General features: G+C 41.2%; 3 protein-coding genes across 4 annotated transcripts; 2 read left to right on the plus strand and 1 right to left on the minus strand.

The window, feature by feature from the left end:
• The first annotated feature begins 3,335 nt into the window (after nt 1-3,335).
• LOC115241422 lies at nt 3,336-4,671 on the plus strand. 2 transcript variants are annotated; one of them, XM_029817177.1, is made up of 4 exons: nt 3,336-3,567; nt 3,799-3,870; nt 4,300-4,386; nt 4,464-4,671. In XM_029817177.1, the coding sequence occupies exons 1-4, from the start codon at nt 3,384-3,386 to the stop codon at nt 4,649-4,651; spliced, it is 531 nt and encodes a 176-aa protein (XP_029673037.1). In that variant the 5' UTR covers nt 3,336-3,383; the 3' UTR covers nt 4,652-4,671. The 2 variants fall into 2 exon arrangements, with proteins under 2 accessions (XP_029673037.1, XP_029673038.1); XM_029817178.1 differs by lacking the exon at nt 3,799-3,870.
• A 3,352-nt stretch (nt 4,672-8,023) lies between these two features.
• LOC115241424 lies at nt 8,024-9,151 on the minus strand. The gene is made up of 2 exons (XM_029817184.1): nt 8,544-9,151; nt 8,024-8,460 (listed from the first exon to the last, which is right to left on the minus strand). Exons 1-2 carry the CDS (start codon nt 8,738-8,740, stop codon nt 8,175-8,177), a joined length of 483 nt encoding a protein of 160 aa, XP_029673044.1. The 5' UTR covers nt 8,741-9,151; the 3' UTR covers nt 8,024-8,174.
• Nucleotides 9,152-9,701: 550 nt separating this feature from the next.
• On the plus strand, nt 9,702-10,739 carry LOC115241420 (stromelysin-2-like). The gene is given in 1 exon segment (XM_029817171.1): nt 9,702-10,739. A coding segment is annotated over 1 exon segment (981 nt). The 5' UTR covers nt 9,702-9,758.
• The last annotated feature ends 8,879 nt before the right edge of the window (nt 10,740-19,618 follow it).

Consider the following 19,618-nt stretch of genomic DNA (forward strand, 5'->3'; position numbering starts at 1 on the left):
TTTCGTCGAAGACTCCACCGCGTTGAGCGATATCGTATTTTTTGCAGCATCGATCCGATCGCTTAAAGCGTTGATCCGTTTATCCAAAGCATCGATCCGTTTATCTAGAGCATTAGTGTTCGATTCTGTTCTCGAAACGGAATTTTCCACGGTGTCTATCCGTTCACTCAGAACGTCGTCGCGCGCTTCAATCTTGGAAACAAAACTCTCCGCGGCGTCTATTCGTTTACCCAGAGCATTATCGAGCTGGGTGAGTCTCGTGAATAGTAGAATGACGCCTTTCCCTGCCTCGTCCGCGTCTTTTCTCAATTGCGACGTGATTCCTTCAACGTAGCTTTTGCTCGTCGCGTCGGCGTCCTCCTCTTGCTTAGCCAAACGTTTTATCTTGCGCTTTTTCGCGTCGTACTCGACGGAAGAGCTTAAACACAGCGCGTTATCGCGCACGTAATTTCGCAGAGACTCGATAGCCGGACGTAGTCTTCCGGTTCTCGCGTCGTAGCCGCGGTTTTTTTAGAGATGTACCGAATTTGCTCACGGACATCGCGAATCCCGCGTACGACTGCGACGATCGTCGATGCGACGATTCGATTTATACGATCGCTCCCGTTTTGTGAAGCTCCTCGATTATCGATAGAATCTCGTTTTCGTGAGCGTTGTTGCCGGCTCGACGCGAAGCGTCCAGCAATCGCAGACGATCCACTAATTCGTTCGGATCGTCCTAATGAACGTAATCGATTCTATCGTCCGTGACTCGCATGGTCGACGGTACGCGACCCGCGCCCGTCTTTTTCGCGCCGCTGGCGTAGATAAGCGGAGCGATAACGAACTTGTATTTGTATCCCTTATTTCCTAAAACAGATTTTCTAGCATCATGGTCGCGTTTATGAGCGTTCGTTGTTAACAATATACTCTTGTATGTTAATTTATCCTTTTCCATGTATGTGAGACTATCAGGATTTTTCATAAAGATCAATTAGTACAAACCGGGAGTACCGATGTATTTAATTTCATCTATAAGTATGGAGTCATCCGCGTCTACATCGAATCGCCTATTGCCGAGCATCGCGCCTTTCGCGCTTCGTTTAACGGAGTAGAAACGGCGTCTAATCGTCGTTGCGCTCGTATTCGTTTCACTTTAGGTTTTTTCCAAGCGGGAGTCAACTCTTCCTCCTTCCATTTTTCCTCGACGCTCGTCGTTACGGGCGAGGCGTCGATCTCGTCTCGCTTTATCGTCTCGCGTTTAATCTCGTCTCGCCCGGTCTCGTCTCGCTCGGCGCGTTCAGCGATGCGCCGCAGCGGTTCGACGATCAGCTTGAAACAGCTCTACATCGCGATCTCGTTCTCCATTTTGCCGGTCTTTAACGCTCTGTGTTTTTTACGAATCGATGCGCGCGTCTTAGCGATCTCTTTCGCCGTCTTCTCTCGTTTGCCGATATCCGTCGCAGCCATCGTGATTAACGAATCGATTCTTCTCGCTCGCGGGAGAGAGACCGATCGACGCGTTCGACGTATTCGCGACGACGGATCGCTCTACGGTACGGCGAAGCCGTTAAACCCTTGTCTGTATCTGCCGGCGCGAAGCGCGCTATCTTTGTCGATCACTAGGAAACCATATGATATTTAGGCTGCTGCAATGACAATGAGTAAACGTAAACATTCTCGAAGCGTACGCCGTGCGGGCTCTCCAACAAACTTATCAGCGCGTTCGTTTTACCACAATTAGAGGGACCGCAAATGAGGCAGCGAATAGCGCTCGGTAATAGACAACCGTGTCTGCGCGCTTCCTCCGACGGTCGCGCTTTACCGTCGAGGTTCGTCATCCTTATCGCGATCGGCTGCCGCACGAAGCGCATTCCTCTCGCCGCGCGCGTGCGCGGTACACTCGCGCGAGGCAGGGCGAGATCTTTTTATTTATATACGAATAGCTTGCCGTCAATCGCGCAGTAGCGAATCGCGCGCTTTGAATCGAGATGTTTATTCTACTAGTAGACGGTGACGATATTCTCGATTTCACCACCGATCAATTGCGGTTTATCCCGAAAGTAATCTTGCTAAAGCACTTCCGTCGCTACGTGGAACGATTGTGGGAGAAACTGCCCGAACATATAAGAGTGGATCCGGAGGTGCGGCGCTACCGTCGATGTCTGGAGCATTACAATCGTCCCTGGCAATGAACGCACATCGACGGCCCGGCGCTGCTCGTTAAAGATTGCGGCGAATGCAATTCGCGAACGGCGGTACGGTGTAATCGGTGATATCGGCGGCGCCGGCTTATTGAACAGAGCGATAAACGCGCTCCCCTTCGAACTACACATACCCGGATATCAATTTTGCGGGCCGGGTACCCGTTTCGCGAAACGATTCGCACGAGGCGATCGAGGCATCAATTCTCTGGACCAGTGTTGTTGTTCGGGCCGGGTTTTTTTGCGCATGCGTGGCAAACGCGGTATCAGTACAGTGCTTAGTTGACCAAAAAGAAGTACCATTAATCTTTGGAGGAACTGCGACGTCACGATGACGCAATGGAGGATCGTGGTTTATACCTCGCAACGTACAAGCGCGGAACGCGACGAGAAGAAGAGGAAGAGCTAAAAAAAACTTTGCGTAAACAGACGCTACGGATCCTCCCATCCGTCGGAGTAACGACGAACGAACAGTTAAATCGCGCTGCGACTCTCACGCGTGCCTCACTTTAGAGGCGTGTTTATGCGCGACGCGTTTCCATCGCGGGCGCGCCGCGATGAGAGCGGCATCGTGAATTTAGACGACAAATCCGGCCCGGGTACTCATTGAGTGGCGTACGCGAAAAAAGGGGGCAACGCGATCTACTACGACGGTTTCGGCAATCTTCGTTCTCCGCGCGAACTCGCGCGTTATCTCGGGCTCGATGCGAACATCCGATACAATCGTCGCTCCGAGCAAACGCGCGATCAGAATATCTGCGGACAATTGAGTCTTCGATTTCTCCGGGGGGGGGGCGATTGAAGGAATCGCAGGCTATAATATCGACCATCGTTCGTCGATCGAGCGCAGTTCGACCGCTCTCGTCGATCATGTCGCTAACTCTTACTCTTTCCGGACGAAGCAGCGTTCTCGCGGCGAGTTACTTTCCGCCTCTGGATTTAAACGACGATGATTACGAGTTAGGTTTAACCAATTTCGAGACTTATAACACGATACCGAATATAAATTCCACGAATAATAAATTTTACTTCGATGACAACGACGAGGTTATCGTTCCGCGTTACGCTAATCCGCGTTTCCGCGCTTCATGTAATGGCACCCTAAGGGTGCATTCCGTTATGCACTGCGAATACTAGCAGTACTGCCAATGGCGTTCCGATATGGACAGCAATACACTGCGATAGTACTGTTACAAATTTATGACGTCACTAATTTTGACGTTACTTCCTGTTGCGACTGCTTCAGCCGGCGAGGTAAAGCACTCGCAGTACGGACTAGTGATCAAGATGGCCACCTCCACTGAGATAACCTTAATTGACGCGGAAAGTAATGAATCTTATATGGTCACTATTACTTTAGAAGACGCAGAACGGGCCCGAAATGGTACGAAGTTTTTCATTTATATGATTAAATTTTTTATATATAATAATTTATTTTATATAATAATTTATTTTTTTTGCTTATACCTCTAATTTACTAAATTAAATTTACTTTTAACACAGTTTATTTTTTATTTAATTAATATATTTACGTTATACAAAAATTGTAGCATAATTCATAAATTTATAAAACTTAAGATAATTGAGGCTTTTTATTTTTATATTTTTGTTACAGATATACAATTCGCAACAAATTTACTAGAAAAAGCAAAACGTAATTGTATATCCAACAAAGAAATCAGAATTGGTAAAATCAAATGAAACATGTTTTTCATAATAAGTTTTTTGAAGCGTGTGCGTGTGTGTGTGTTTAGTTCTATAATGCCTGGTTGCACTAATGTTACTTTGACTTTAAGCGAGATTTAAAACTTTTTGTTTTTAGCAATAACCAATGTTATTTGGCTTTAACATTACTTATTGCCAAAATCCAAAAATTTTAAGTCTCGTTTAAAACCAAAATTACATCAGTGCAACCGGAGGTTTAACTTCTATACATTATAGTTTTATAAATTAATAGTTAAATATTTTATTAGAAAGTTACTATGAATGAGCTTATACTGTAATTGTTAATTTAAATAATCTATATATTACACTTATAATTAAAGAAACTGCAAATTTATCTTTTAAGCAAGTTCTAAATCTTTTCAATTTGTAGATTATTCTTATTCAATTTTAGGAACTACTGATACGACGGCAGTTTGTGAAAACTCAATATCTGACAACAATGAAAATAACAAAGAGAATGAGGATACTAAATGTAAAGGTAAATTGATAAAAGTATTTATTTGAGATATTTAGTGAAATCTAATGTTTAGTAATATTCTTTTTTGTGATATTAAGGTCAGCATAATTGGACAAAAGAGGAGACAATGCTGTTGATAGATATATATACATGTAAAGAAAAAGATTTCCACAGTAGAAAAAGCACAGTGAAACATTGTTGGGAGACCGTTTCCAAAGAATTAAAAAAAATGGGGTATGATATAAGTGCGCAGAAGTGTTGTATAAAAGAACATATAAAGTTATAAAAGACCATAACAATAAATCGGGAAATAATACAAGAAAATGGGAATGTTACAATCGAATAAATGCTAGGCGTCCGGTAAACCAATAAATATTATGGCTATTAATCTCATTAGAGTAGAGTGCAACGACAGGAGCGTATCACAACGACAAATCCGCGCATTGATAGCCTTTCCTATTTATATAACATTCTGGATTTTTTTGGTGCTGCTATTTTTACATGAGTGCCGTCAATTGCACCTATTACTTTTGAAAACCCATACTTGGTTTTTATAAGTGTCCATGTAGCTTTTGCTTCTTCTGGTGATGGCCATTTTATAAACATATGTAAATAAGAATACAAAGCAGAAACTACTCTTCTAACGCTTCTTCACGCTGTTGCCCTCCCAACGTCAAATCTGTCACTTACACATTTATTAAAGAAGTATAATATATCAGATTTTTATAGATACATAGTAATTTATATGTTAAAAAAAACAATAACAACTGGTAAAAAATAGTATACATATTTAACATTTGATATATAAATATGATATTACATATCTGATATATATTTTTCTATTTGGAATTATGACCCAGTCAGCCACGTCTGTTCTAACAGATATTGCCAAGTGCTTGCTACAAATTATTGTCAGCAAAAAGACTACAAATTTGGTGCAAGAGTTGTTATTACCGATTAAGCTGGCAGATTGCCGGCAAAAACCAAACAAAGCTTGCTAACATAACTAGACAACAAATTGGCGGCAGAAACCGAGCAAAGCTTGCTGACATGACTGACATCAGATTGTCAGCAAAAACTGAACAAGGTCTGAAGTGCGCAATCTGATGGCAAATTGGCAGCAAAAACCGAACAGAATCTGCAGCTTATTACAAAGTATTATAAAATAGTTCAGTCGCTTATCGCTATGCGGCGCGTTATTCATTATCTATACCCGTATTCAAATTCTTATCATGAGTGTATATAAAGCCTGCAAAACGCTAATAATATTATAATATATATATATCAGGTGATTGCATAAGTTCGTGCCCGATTTAAATATAAACTTCAATAGATTATATTTTAGAGATAACACTTTTATTAATCAATCTGATTTTGTTAGATGTGGAGTTAATAATTCTAACAAGAATATAAAAGTACTGCGTTTCATCCTATGCATAGTAAATAACGACTCTTATAAATTTTTAATCTTTCATATTTTATTATGTTTTATGTTTAACAACTTACCTAAAATGAGTTTTAAACTCCATATCCGAATATGAAGATACGATATTTTCAACATAATTTTTGCATCGTATTCTCGGTACTCGAGTTCGCCGGTTTAATTCTTTCAATATTTCTGTATCTAACTCGTCTTTACTAGAATCACTCGAGTCATCTATATTTTCTATTAGTGTATGCGTAATTAATGCAATTATATTTTTATTCATTTCATTCATTTTTTATAAAACTATAAGCAAAACAATAGATAGGTTATTACAACACTGGATGCGAGATGCGAGCTGCTGAAAGCGTACTGCGAGTGCGTTCCGTTTTACAAGTTCTCAACAGCTTCAAAGTACACGAAATTAAAACGGAACGCTATTCGCAGTACGCTTACATAACGTCACAACTACAGTATTCGCAGTGCATAACGGAACGCACCCTAAGAGCCGCGATTCATCGCAAACGACGAGCGAGAGAGGAGAGACGAGAGCGCGGGAACGAGGAACCGGAAATGAGCGATGACGATTAAATATACAACGTCGGCGACGACCGCGACGACTATTTCGACGACGATGAGAACGGTGATAAGAGTGAAAACTCTATAACGCTTCGCGGTAACGATAACACTATGAAAAGCGAGATCAAGTGCGCGTATCGAGTAAATTTCACAAAACCCGATAACATCGGTTCGCTACTGGGTTTCTCGTCTCGCATGTTACAATCGAATAAATGCTAGGCGTCCGGTAAACCAATAAATATTATGGCTATAAATGTGCGTGTCGTGGATCAGAACGGAAGACTAATCGATTTTCGTGGCGAAGAGGTCACGGTTCGTCTGCACGTGCGGCGAAGATGGTAGAAAGGCGCGCGATGCTCGTAGTGAACGGATCGAATGCGAGAAACGCGCCCGTCGTCGCTATCGCGTCGCCCCTAGACGCGAAAAAAAGAAAGAAAAAGGGAGGAAGGTTAACCGTCGCCAACACGGCTTTCCTGCGCTCTTTGGGCTTCGTCGTACCGAGAACCGTTTCTCCGTAAAAGCGGAATGTGCGACATTCTAAGCATCGGCGGGGAGCCGATCTTCGACGATCGTATCTTCAAGATCGAAACTCACACGTACAATCCTTACGCCAATACTACGTTCGGGAATAGCGACGAGATACGAATTCCTATACAACAGCAAGATCTGTACACGTTACCGTGCGATAGTTTTCTCTACATCGAAGGTAGACTCGAGTCGAAGGAGTCACCGAGTGCGCGGGAGGAAATCGCGTCGGTGACGAGGCTGGTGAACAATTGCGCGGCGTTTACGTTCGAGGAGATTCACTACGAGCTCGACGGTGTGGAGATCGATCGAAGCAGAAACGTTGGGATAACAAGCACGATCAAGAATTACGCGTTGCTGACAGTCGAAAAAGGCAAGATATTAAAGAACGCCGGATGGGACTTATCGGCGGTAACTCATTCGTCGATCAACGATTTCAAATCTTTCGCCCACCGATCAGAGATGCCAATTCTGAGATTCTGCCACAGCCACAGCGTGTGGAGGGGATAACTCACACAAGCGTGAAACGTGTACATGTAATGCGTTCTGCGCATTACACGTACACGGTTCACGCTTGTGTGAGTTATCCCCTCCACACGCTGTGGCTGTGGCAGCGTCTCAAAACTGGCATCACTGCACGAGGATATCGGACGTTTGGAAACTCTAAACGCTTCGCGGGCCTTTCGCTGCGGATATCACGCGAAGAATTGCGCGTTAGAGAACGCTTGTAAATTGCACGATTGGTGGTTCAAACGATGCGATCATTTGCGTAATATGTGTGATTGATTCTATATTATATTACTTTATATCTACTCGTTTGTATTATAAATTATATTGAATTATTGTATATTATGCATCATCATATATTATATAATATATCGAGTCAATTATTTAATCTATAAATTTAATTTTATTTTAAGCTTTATATAATGTATCGAATCTATCATCAATTATATAACCTATAAATTTAATTATATATTTTGAGAAGCGAAAAGAATCGACTCTTCGTTTAATATATAGCATTTATTCGTAAAAAAATCACATTTTACAAATGCGCGCGTACGATACACGAAGTATATAAGTACAAACAAAAATCAAATTTTATTAGTAAATTGTAAAGTTACACCTCGAAGAAGGGCTGCGATTCGGGCTCGTAATCCTCCAATCGTACACTCGCTGGCGGTTCACCCTCGTCGACCGTCGACGGTTCGGCCTCGTCCTCCATCGGCTGCGATTTGGGCTCCTCGCCGATTAGCTGCGATTCGGGCTTCTTGTCGATCGGTCACGATTCGGGCTCCTCGTCGATCGGCCGCGATTCGGGCTCTTTGTCGGTCGGTGACGCGACGACTCGCCTATCCTCGCGTCCGTGAAGCCTGTCGATCAACTCAGGGACGGCGAAGTCGCGATCGCGAAACTCGAATTGCTCGGGGGCTCGCGCGACGTCGCGTCGGCGAGCGTCGCGCAACGCGCTGTGAACGTTTTGCGCCTGCGCGAGCATAGTTCTCGTCTTCGTCACTAAATCGTAGAGCGATTCTCGCGCCATTCTTATGCAGTCCTCTATCTGTTGTCTAAAGTAAAAGAGTAAAAGAGTTATTAAAAGATTATAATTTATTATAAAAAGTATTATAAAAAATTCCGATCGAATACTTACATTAAACGCGCGATATCGATGTCTCCGTCCAAATGAAAGGTGAGTCTGAACGAATCCGGACTGTTCTCGATAACGCCTCGCGCCTCCTCGCGCAGATCCGAGGCGAGATCTCCCAAAACGTAGGACTTTATCGCGATTAAATCTCTGTTTACATTAATGCAATCGGCCGCGTTAATTATCTGCTCGATTCGTTCCATATCGAGCAGTTCGCGACCGATTTTAACTCTTGCTATTTCGCACCTCGCCACTTTGCTCTTCGCTGTTTCACGCTTCGTCGCCTCGTCACTTCGCTATCTCGCGAACGAGAATACTTTGACGCTTCTCGAAACGATCTCGCGTTTATAAGGATTGTCGCGCAGATGCCGCGGTACGAGCGGAGATAAACGAGTAATAAAAATAGATTATAGAGGAAAAAATAACAAAGAATAATACGATAAGAGGGACTCGAACGCCCGCTAAATAACGCGCATCCCGGATACTCGATGAATGTTTATCGTCGCCGGAAGGGGTATGTTTCTCTAATCGCTCGTCGAATGTCCTTCTTAGAGGATAAACGAATAATGAAAATAGAAATAATAAAAAAGTAAAACCGCGAGAGGAACTCGAGCGTCCGCTAGATGTCGCGCGTCCCGGACGCTCGACCGATGTTCGCTCGTCGTCGAAAGGGCGCGTCCCTCTAATCGAGGCGGGCCGCGACTCTTCCTCGAACGAATCGTCGATGCATTTCCCCCTCCCCCCACCCGCGTCGAATTCGCCGACGATAAAAATAGACGTCTCACCGAACGCGCGAATCAATCGCGCCCGGCATCTCTCGATAGTTTCCCGCGTATTTCCCCGCTCCGCGCAATGACTAACGCAAGGACGGTTTTTTTCGTCCTAGCGACGACGCTCGTCGCCGCGACGGCCGCCGCGCCCGTCGACTCGGAGAAGGCCGAGGCGCTCCGCTTCCTGCGCGTGTACGGTTTTCTGAAGGACGACGGAGAATCGCTGTCGTCCGATAACGCGACATCTCTGCGTCGCGCGTTGTCGCTGTTTCAGGAATACTATCAATTATCGGGAAACGGCGCGGCGACTCTTTTTCGAACGAATCGCATTTCCCCCTCTCCCACCCGCGACGAATTCGCCGACGATAAAAATAGGCATCTTGCCGAACGCGCGAATCAATCGCGCCCGGCGTCTCTCGATAGTTTCCCGCGTCTTTCCCCGCTCCGCGCAATGACTAACGCGAGGACGGTTCTTCTCGTTCTAGCGACGACGCTCGTCGTCGCGACGGCCGCCACGCCCGTTGACTCGGAGAAGGCCGAGGCGCTCCGCTTCCTGCGCGCGTACGGTTTTCTGAAGGACGACAGAGAATCGCTGTCGTCCGATAACGCGACATCTCTGCGTCGCGCGTTGTTGCTGTTTCAGGAATACTATCAATTATCGGGAAACGGCGCGTTAGACGCCATTACGCTTAGCCTTATGCGCAAATCGCGATGCGGTCTCGCGGACATTCTCGATCGCGCGTATAGCCTGATCGCGCGAAAATGGCCGAAAACGCATCTCACGTGGAACTTTCAGCTAGCTGGCGAGGAACTCTCGCGAACGGCCGAAGCGGCGTTCGCGTTATGAGCGGTGAATTCATCGCTAACCTTCGCGCGCGACCCGCTGCGACCCGATATACTGATATCGTATCGAACGGGCGCGCACACTTACGCGAATCGCCGGAACATCGGCGTTTGCGCGGCGACCTTCGACGGTCCCGGGGGAGCCCTAGCTCATGCGTTCTTTCCCTCGGGAGCGACCGATTTCGCGTCGGAGCTACACGTTGACGATTCGGAACCGTGGCACGTGTATCTAAATAAAAATCCTCCCAACACGCATCATTTGTTGCAAACGCTGACGCACGAGATCGGCCACGCTTTGGGTCTACAACACAGCATGCGCAACGACTCGATAATGTTCCCGTATATACCCGACATCGAGAATCAATTTCCGGTTAAGCTGAGCATAGAGGATATTCTCGCTATACAGAATCTGCACGGGTCTCACGGCGACGGAAACTATCCGACGGCGACTCCCGCGACCACCGCAGCGCCCGCTACGACGAGCGTCGCGCCAATCGACCCCGCGCGCGCGGTTCTCTGCGCTTTGCGGCGCGTGGATTATTCGCGGACGATTCGATCTACCTCACGGAATATCCCAGCCTTAAGCTAAAATCGGGTTGGCCGAGATATCTCCACGATATCGGACTTCCTCGAAATGTTAAGATTAAGCGATCTCTACGCGAGTATATAAAGACCATCCATCAGTAAAGCGCTTCATTGTCAACGGAGAACGCCGAAGCCTACGAACGAAAAAAAACGAGCGATAATGTACGCGACAATGGGGAGGCTACCGCAACAGCAGCACTTGTTTGACGATCGATCGAGGCTAACCAAGCGAGACCGCGAGGATAGCGCGGGATACGCTAAAAGAGCTAAACAGGACAATGAGTAAGACTCGTGTTCCGGCTCTCATACAGTTAAGACCGTTTACTTATTTCTCCGTGCGTTCTTCCTCGCTATTCGCGTGAGCGCCCGTTAAGTATTTGATACGCGAGATTCAATCATTAGTGTTACAGTTGCGATAGATACAAATATCGTTTGTTAATAAACAACCAGTTCTAGCAAATTCCTTCACGCCTTTATTCCTGACACATTAAAATCTTATTAACCCCTCGGTACATCCTACAGCTATTGAACGTTTATTCGAACTAATAATCCGCTAGCGTCGTTTTTCTTATCGCCTGCATATTTTCAGACGAGATCGCGACCGGACGTCTAGACGCGACACGGATGTCTCAATCGCGCGACCGCTCAGAATCTTAGGAAGACGCTACCCATTGACCAAAACCGCGTACAAACATCTCGAGGTGAGAAGCCTTCACTTGCGCACAGTACAATTGGACACGTTGCAATTGCACACTGTGATATTAGACATATAAAGTTGCGCACCGTTCGATTGGACACATTTCAATTGCGCACAATTCGTTTGGACACATTTCATTTGCACACCGTTCAATTGGACACGTTGTTTTTGGACACAACACATATTTTTGTATAATTTGGAATACATACACACGCATGTATGCATGTATAATTTTGAAATTTTTTGACATTTATTATTAACTTTATTTGGTAAATAAACGTTTGTTACAGTTCGTTTACACACAGCTCGTTTGCACACAGTTCTTTTGCGCACAGTTCTTTTGCGCACATTTCTTTTGCGCACACTTCTTTCGCGCACAGTTCATTTGCGCACATAAATTTTAGTTTTAAATCAGAAATAGGAGATCGCGACCGGACGTCTAGACGCGACACGGATGTCTCAATCGCGCGACCGCTCAGAATCTTAGGAAGACGCTACCCATTGACCAAAACCGCGTACAAACATCTCGAGGTGAGAAGCCTTCACTTGCGCACAGTACAATTGGATACGTTGCAATTGCACACTGTGATATTAGACATATAAAGAAGTTGCGCGTTCGATTGGACACATTTCAATTGCGCACAATTCGTTTGGACACATTTCATTTGTGCACCGTTCAATTGGACACGTTGTTTTTGGACGCATCAACAAGGTTAGCCAAATGAGATCCATTCCAATGAATTCCGCCTTATTAAATCGCTGAATTTTTGGCATAAGCAGCCTAAATTGTGGTTTGCTCAATTGGAAAGAGAATTCTTAGTTTTTCGGATCCGCTCAGACGATGTTAAGTATAGCTCAGTCATACGGCATCTGGATGAACAAGCTTTATTAGCTATCGCTGAGTTAATTGAGAATCCTCCTGAAAAAGATAAATATCTTCGTGTTAAAAACATTTTAATTAAACGATTTACTGATTCTGAAAAAAAACGTCTTCGTCAATTATTAGCTGGTATAGAATTAAATGACAAAAGACCGTCAGAATTTCTACGTGAAATTAAACAATTAGCGGAAGGAGCAATTTCAGAAAATGTATTACATTCTATTTGGTTGCAAAGATTACCTTCTCAAGTTCAAGCCACTTTAGCGGTAGTAGAAGATTGCCCTTCAATCAAAAGCTTGCTGAATTAACTGATAAAATTTTGGATCGTGAAACTAGCCTTCAAGTAGCGACAATAGCTTCCCCTGTGGAGAAAAACACATCGAATCTTGCTGATCTCGAATGTAGAATCGCAGCTCTACAAGTAAAACGTGTACGTAGTAGATAAAAATTCAGATACAAAGTAAAAAGAAGATTCAGATCATCTTCTGAAAATAAATTTGATAAAGATAACCAAAAAATTTGTTTTTACCACAAAAAATTTGGTGCTAAAGCTCATAAATGTACTATATCTTGTGACATGTCTAAATCTCTTATCGAAAAGCAGGAAAATTAGCTTCACCGTTGAGTTGTGAGGCGGCTGACAACGGTTTACCTAACAATCGCCTCATTATAACTGATAAAACTTCAGGGCTTAATTTTTTAGGTATTAAAAACTCAAGCTTCTTCCTTTAAACTTTATGCAGCCAACTTTGTTGGTCACCGAATGAATGTATAAAGATTTGTTATGTTTTTAAGTCGCTATGTATAATGTTTGATCAATAAATAAGATGTATGAAAATATAGTTATAAATGTATTTTATGAAGTTGGTAATAGAATGTTCTTGAATAAGTCTGCAGGGACGCCACAGTACTCCTCTCCCAGCGACGTTCTACGTTGCGAATTTAACTTTCTTCTTTGGGCCAGAATATGTTTTGAGGTGTTTTCCGAGTGTAGTTGATTGAGGTGAATTAGAAGAAGAAGGAGATGTCATGACAATGAAATCAGTGCTGGTTTCTTTCGGTAGGAAGGCTGGTTTGAGATGTTCTGTGGTGATATTAACAAATTTTCCTGAAACATTGATTGCAAATAAATTATCATTATTTTTATTAACAACGCGAAAAGGACCAGAATAAGGAGATTAAAGAGATTTTCTAACTGCATCTTCACGAAGCCAAACGTGAGTACAATCATATAAATGTTTATGAAAGAAAGGTGTTTTTTTGTGGTGATATGCAGTAGGTCTTGATTTAATCTCTCTCATATGTATCCTATGTTTTTCAATAAAAATTTCAGGGTCAGATGGAAGATCCTGTTGAATGAAAAATTATCCAGGAATTCTTAATGAAGATCCATAAAGCATTTCCGCAGGGGATGCATTCAAATCTTCTTTAAAGCAAGTACGAAGTCCAAGTAAAACTGTTAGCAATATCTCAATCCAGTGTTCATTTGCGTAACACGTAATAGCACTCTTCAATGTACGGTGCCATCGTTCCAGGATACCATTAGAAGCCGGATGATAAGCTAATGTTCTAATACGCTCGCAACCAATTAGGTTGGTGAGAGCCCTAAATAATGCAGCTTCAAATTGAGGACCTTGATCGGTTGTGATCGTCTGAGGAGCACCATACCTCGCAACCCAGTGCGTATAAAAGGCTGTAGTAAGGGTCACGTGTGGACGTAGTCTATGGTATTAAGATTCACTGCTAGTACTGAAAATCTATAGTTTACATCATAGGCCGGTATTCATAGTCCGTTCTTATATTCAAGATCGTTTAAGTACGGTCTTAAGTAGAGTTTTAGATTATCAGAGAGGCGCCAACTCTATCCCCACCATGCCCACCACCGCCATCTTAAGATACAAACGTCAGTAGTGCTTATATATATATATATATATACAGAGAGAAGCCTGAGAGCGGCCATCCCAGCGTTTTTCGTACGATAGCTTTCGGTCCCGTACAGCAGCGCCTCTACGTCCATTTTACAGACGCTTGGAACTACATGGCCACGTCCACTTTCGGTGGCATGATAAAACAACCAATTGGTTCATGTCCATGCTACGTCCACTTTTCGATACTGTCGGTCTCGGTTCATGTCCGTGCTACATCCACTTTTCGATATTGTCGATGCTGGTAGTACGGGGGTAACGATGTCACTTCTCTGATTATATAGGACTCTAGACCGAGCGTTTGCCTTTATTTAAGAAGTGGGGTAAAGATGCACGTAGAAAAGGACATACTCTATTTCGTGCCCTTTGCGTTCTCTCTCGCTCGCACGTAGCATAGCATACTCTTTCGCTATGCTACATGCGAGTGAGAGAGAACGCAAGGAGCACGGAACACGGAACAGAATATGTCCTTTTCTACGTGCACCTTGGCCCTCACTTCTCAACACTTGGTCTAGATATACTATGTCTATGGTTTTAAATATGTGCAGCTTAATTTCTTCATATATAACATATATAAGACATTTCTACTTACCGTGGTAACAAGAAATTATAATATGCACTAATTTAAACTTTTAATATTAACACAACCACATTTGATTGACAGCTGTCAGGCTGTACGTGTGACGTTTGTATTCTAACATGGCGGCTATTTTAATCGACCAATCAGAAAGTGGAACAAGTTGGCGCCTCTCTGATAATCTAGGACTCTAATCTTAAGATGCTATGCGGCCATTTCATTGGTTGAATGAGATCTTAAGGAGTCCTATATAATCAGAGAAGCGACAATGGCGTTCCGCTTGCTGATTGGCTGACCGTCATGGGCCCATTCCACTTAATGACCGCAACGCTCACGGTATCATTTCATCTTTGTTGTTCACCGAAAGTTAAACAAAGACAGATGATGCTCGAGAGCGTTGCGGTCGTTAAGTGGAACGTGCCCTATGTTGGTCCCGTAGTGAATCCTACGTGCAAACTAACCGCAACCGGCGTACCGTAAGAGAGAAAAAAGTATATTTGTCTAGCGACGCGGTAGCGTCCCGACGCCAAGTAACGTTATTTTCTATAAAAAAACATTTTAAATATCTCTGAGACATTTCTAAGACATTTTAGATTACAAATGGGCAGCTGCGGGACCAGAATGGCGATCATGGGAAGCATAGAGGGGGTAACGATATCGCTTTTCTGATTATATAGGACTCTACTTAAAACGACCCAAGACCACACTTAAGACAATCTTGAATATAAGAACGGACTATGGCCGGTATTCATAGTCAGTTCTTATATTTAAGACCGTCTTAAGCACAATCTTAAGATGTCCTAAACCAATCACAGAGCCGTATTAGCATCTTAAGACATTACTTAAGACGGTCTTGAAATAAGAACTGACTATGAATACCGGCCTAAATCTTCACGCATAAGCATATGTCTGGAATGTCAAAAAATATATATGGGGCGGTGCGTAGCGCCGGACGTATAGAGTCGCAGGCTGGTAATCGAGAGAGATTCAAGGTTCGATTCCGCTCGGGTCCCCCCATCCTTTTCCATATGACTCAAAAAGAAGTTTTCACACATTATTCTATATATAATGCCCCTAGTTTATCATATATTATCCTATCGATGTGATATTATAAAATGGACGACAAAATAATCGAAGAACAGATGAAAAAGATGTTGACCAAGATATTCAAATATGTTTTATTAGTGTAATTTATATAACACAGCCTCATTAGTGAAGAATCGTTTAGCTTTCTTTTTTTCTATCTTTCGACTTTCTTTTCAGTTTTCGAAGTAACGAAAACGTTTTGGTATCTCTTGTTCTTGCTAGTCAAACAGTTAAGAAATCCGTAAACTATAGACCAGACCATAATAGTAATAATACACCATATATAATAGCGTAATTCCTTTATTCTTATAGAACTGTATTACCAAAACTACCCAAACTGAGAAAAAAATAGACAAAAGAGAAAAAAAAATCAAACAATAAGAATTTTTCTCTGACAGCTATAAAATTGAAAATTGATTTTACAATCATTTAAATTATCTTTATTCCGCTTTTAATCATCAATTTCAACTTTCAAAAAAAAATAAACGTTAATTTGAAAAACAAAAAAAAGTTTACACGTTTAGAATTAAAATATATTTCTATATTTCACATACCTTTGATAGTTAATTATAAAAGTGTATTTTTCAAAATCTATTCCTGATTTCTCGAAGATTAGATACTAATTCATGAAAAGGGATTCTCTCCAATTCTTTTTATCATAAAATGCTTCCGCGATTTACAATATCAATATTTCAGATAAAAATTATTTATAATAAATATTACATAAACTAAAAGAACAAATAACTAAAATAACAAATTATATTAATTGCTAAATAGATTTACAAGCAAATCAATTTATTATGTCTGTGTAAAACTTGAAAACTTTGGTACTTTATATAAATCTTCAGTTGCCAATTACGAAGATTAAATATCCCATTTCACAGAGATGGATTTCTTTCAATTCATTTTAATTCGTCCATCTTTTATCGGATCACCTTGCGCGCATTTCTTTCTCGATTCGTGCAAATTAATGAGAATTTTCACCGTAGAGCACGGTGCTTAAGACGGTCTTAAATATAAGAACTGACTATGAATACCGGCTATAGACTGGATTGAGTATTGCGAGCATAGACATAGGCCGGTATTCATAGGCCGGTATTCATAGTCAGTTCTTATTTCAAGACCGTCTTAAGTAATGTCTTAAGATGCTAATACGGCTCTGTGATTGGTTTAGGACATCTTAAGATTGTGCTTAAGACGGTCTTAAATATAAGAACTGACTATGAATACCGGCCTATGAATACCGGCCTATGTCTATGCTCGCAATACTCAATCCAGTCTATAGCCGGTATTCATAGTCAGTTCTTATATTTAAGACCGTCTTAAGCACAATCTTAAGATGTCCTAAACCAATCACAGAGCCGTATTAGCATCTTAAGACATTACTTAAGACGTTCTTGAAATAAGAACTGACTATGAATACCGGCCTATGAATACCGGCCATAGACATAGTATATCTAGACCGAATGTTGAGGAGTGCGGGCCAAGGTGCACGTAGAAAAGGACGTACTCTGTTCCGTGCCCCTTACGTTCTCTCTCGCTCACCACCAATCTCCCAGCTAGCGACCTACATAGTAATTAAACTTACAATACATGAAAAAAATCAGCTTAATTTGTTTTTTCATAATATACATTTTTTATAATTTGCTCCATTTTACTTTTTTTATAAATAAATTATAAAGTTAATAACGATGTAAACGTCAATATAAGCGAAAATCATTAAAATTTGAAGATTCTTAAGGTACAGAATAATTGCTTCTTTTTTGTTTGAATTTGCTCTACTTTCAAAAATTAATTATCTACAGTATTTATTAAGAAAAAAATTAATAATTGCTTTTATACATTTTGCGACCTACATGAAGCTAGCCGGCAGAAATTATAAAATATAATTATTTTTAACTTTTCTGAGTGTATTTCGTTTGTAAATCGTTTGTGATTGATCGTGAGTCTGTTTTTATTGTTTGTGACAAATTAGGTTTTTTGTAATTAACAATTTTAGTTTAGTCATGATGTCAGCCGATACTTTTTAGTAATAAACAGATTTTATGTTAACTGATAACTGTAATCGACAGGAAATCGTTTGTGATTCACAAATATACCAATGTTACATTTGTATATTAATAAATTTTTTAATTACCTGCGAAATAAGTTTGTTTTATAAATGTAGTGCGCATGCGCAAAGTATACTTAGGGCTCCTGCCCACAGAGAGCGCGTCGACGAGTGAGGCCGGATTTACAATAGGTGTAGTAAGCCTTAAGCCGTAAAAATATTATCAATAACAATTAATTATTTTCCTCACATTTGACTGTGATTAATCAATTTCTTATGGCTTGAGGCTTACTACATCTATTGTAGATCTGGGCTAAGGATAAGGATGATATTATATTTGTCGTACGACAAACTTTTTAAGCATACTGATTGGCTGCAAAATAAAAAATTTCTTGTGTCTCTAGAAATTAGCTAATTAATGCGCTTAAAAAGTTTGTTGTACGACAAATGTAATATCACCTAACGCGTGGCGGAAATCGTCACGCGTCTCAAAGTCTGAGCATACTTTGCGGATGCGCACTACAATTATAAAATAAACTTATTTTGCACGTAATTAAAAAATTTATTAATTCACAAACGTAACATTGGTATATTTGTAAGAGCCACCGCACAAGCTTTTCCGTAATGCATTAGTGCCGGTCTACAATAAACAATTTACAAACGAAATACACTCAAAAAAGTTAAAAATAATCATATTTAATCATTTCTGCCGGCTAGCTTCATGTAGGACATTTTGCGGGATGTCAAGACATTGTGCGCATGCGCAAAAGTATTAGCGCCTGCGCAACAGAAACCGAGCGCGCCATTTTTCGAATTATTCAGTTTTCTTTAATTCTTTTAAGAAATATTAACATTGAAAAAAAAGATTGAAATCAAATAAATATTTATCACTTTTTCACACATTATGGTAAATATAGCGAATAGGGGACCCAGCCCCAATGACCTTGACTTTGACATATGTTGTCAAGGACATAATTCTGAGTAACTTTTTCTACCCTTATATTTTATTTCTGGACACCCTATATATGTAAAAACTTGTGTTTATTTCAGTTTATATGTGTAGTATACGTAGGACTATTTCTGTAAACTAACTTAAATATCCAGTTTTTCATTGTCAGACTATGTATAAATCTTGATTTTTACAAATTTTTGTTTGTAAATAACTTTTTAATAAGCAACGAGCGACGATTAAATTAGAAAAAAAAGTTACTCGGAATTATGTCGTTGATAACATATGTCAAGGTCAAGGTCATTGGGGCTGGGTCCCCTATTCGCTATATTTACCAATAAATATTTACTTGTTTTGAATAAATGATGTATAAAGGAGTAATGAAATAAATATTTATTTGAATTCAATAAATTTATTAATTTTTTTAAATATGCCAAGTTTTTAAAAACAATTATATTGAACTTTAATTGGACCTTGTATATATAGCTGAATGAATTACACACATACTGTAACAAAACAGAAAGTTTACAATTCACCGTTTGATTTCAATCATTTTCTTTCAGTGCTAATATTTCCTAAATGAATTAAAGAAAAATAAATAATTTGAAAAATGGCACGCTCGGTTTCTGTTGCTCAAGGTCGCGTTCGAGAACATCACGTGTGCACACGAGCGTCGTTCTATCTTTGTTCAACTTTCAGTAAAAAACAAGGATAAAATG

The sequence above is a fragment of the Formica exsecta genome, unplaced genomic scaffold (genome assembly GCF_003651465.1).
Source record: "Formica exsecta isolate Colony F162 unplaced genomic scaffold, ASM365146v1 scaffold484, whole genome shotgun sequence".
In the NCBI taxonomy this organism is placed as follows: domain Eukaryota; kingdom Metazoa; phylum Arthropoda; class Insecta; order Hymenoptera; family Formicidae; genus Formica; species Formica exsecta.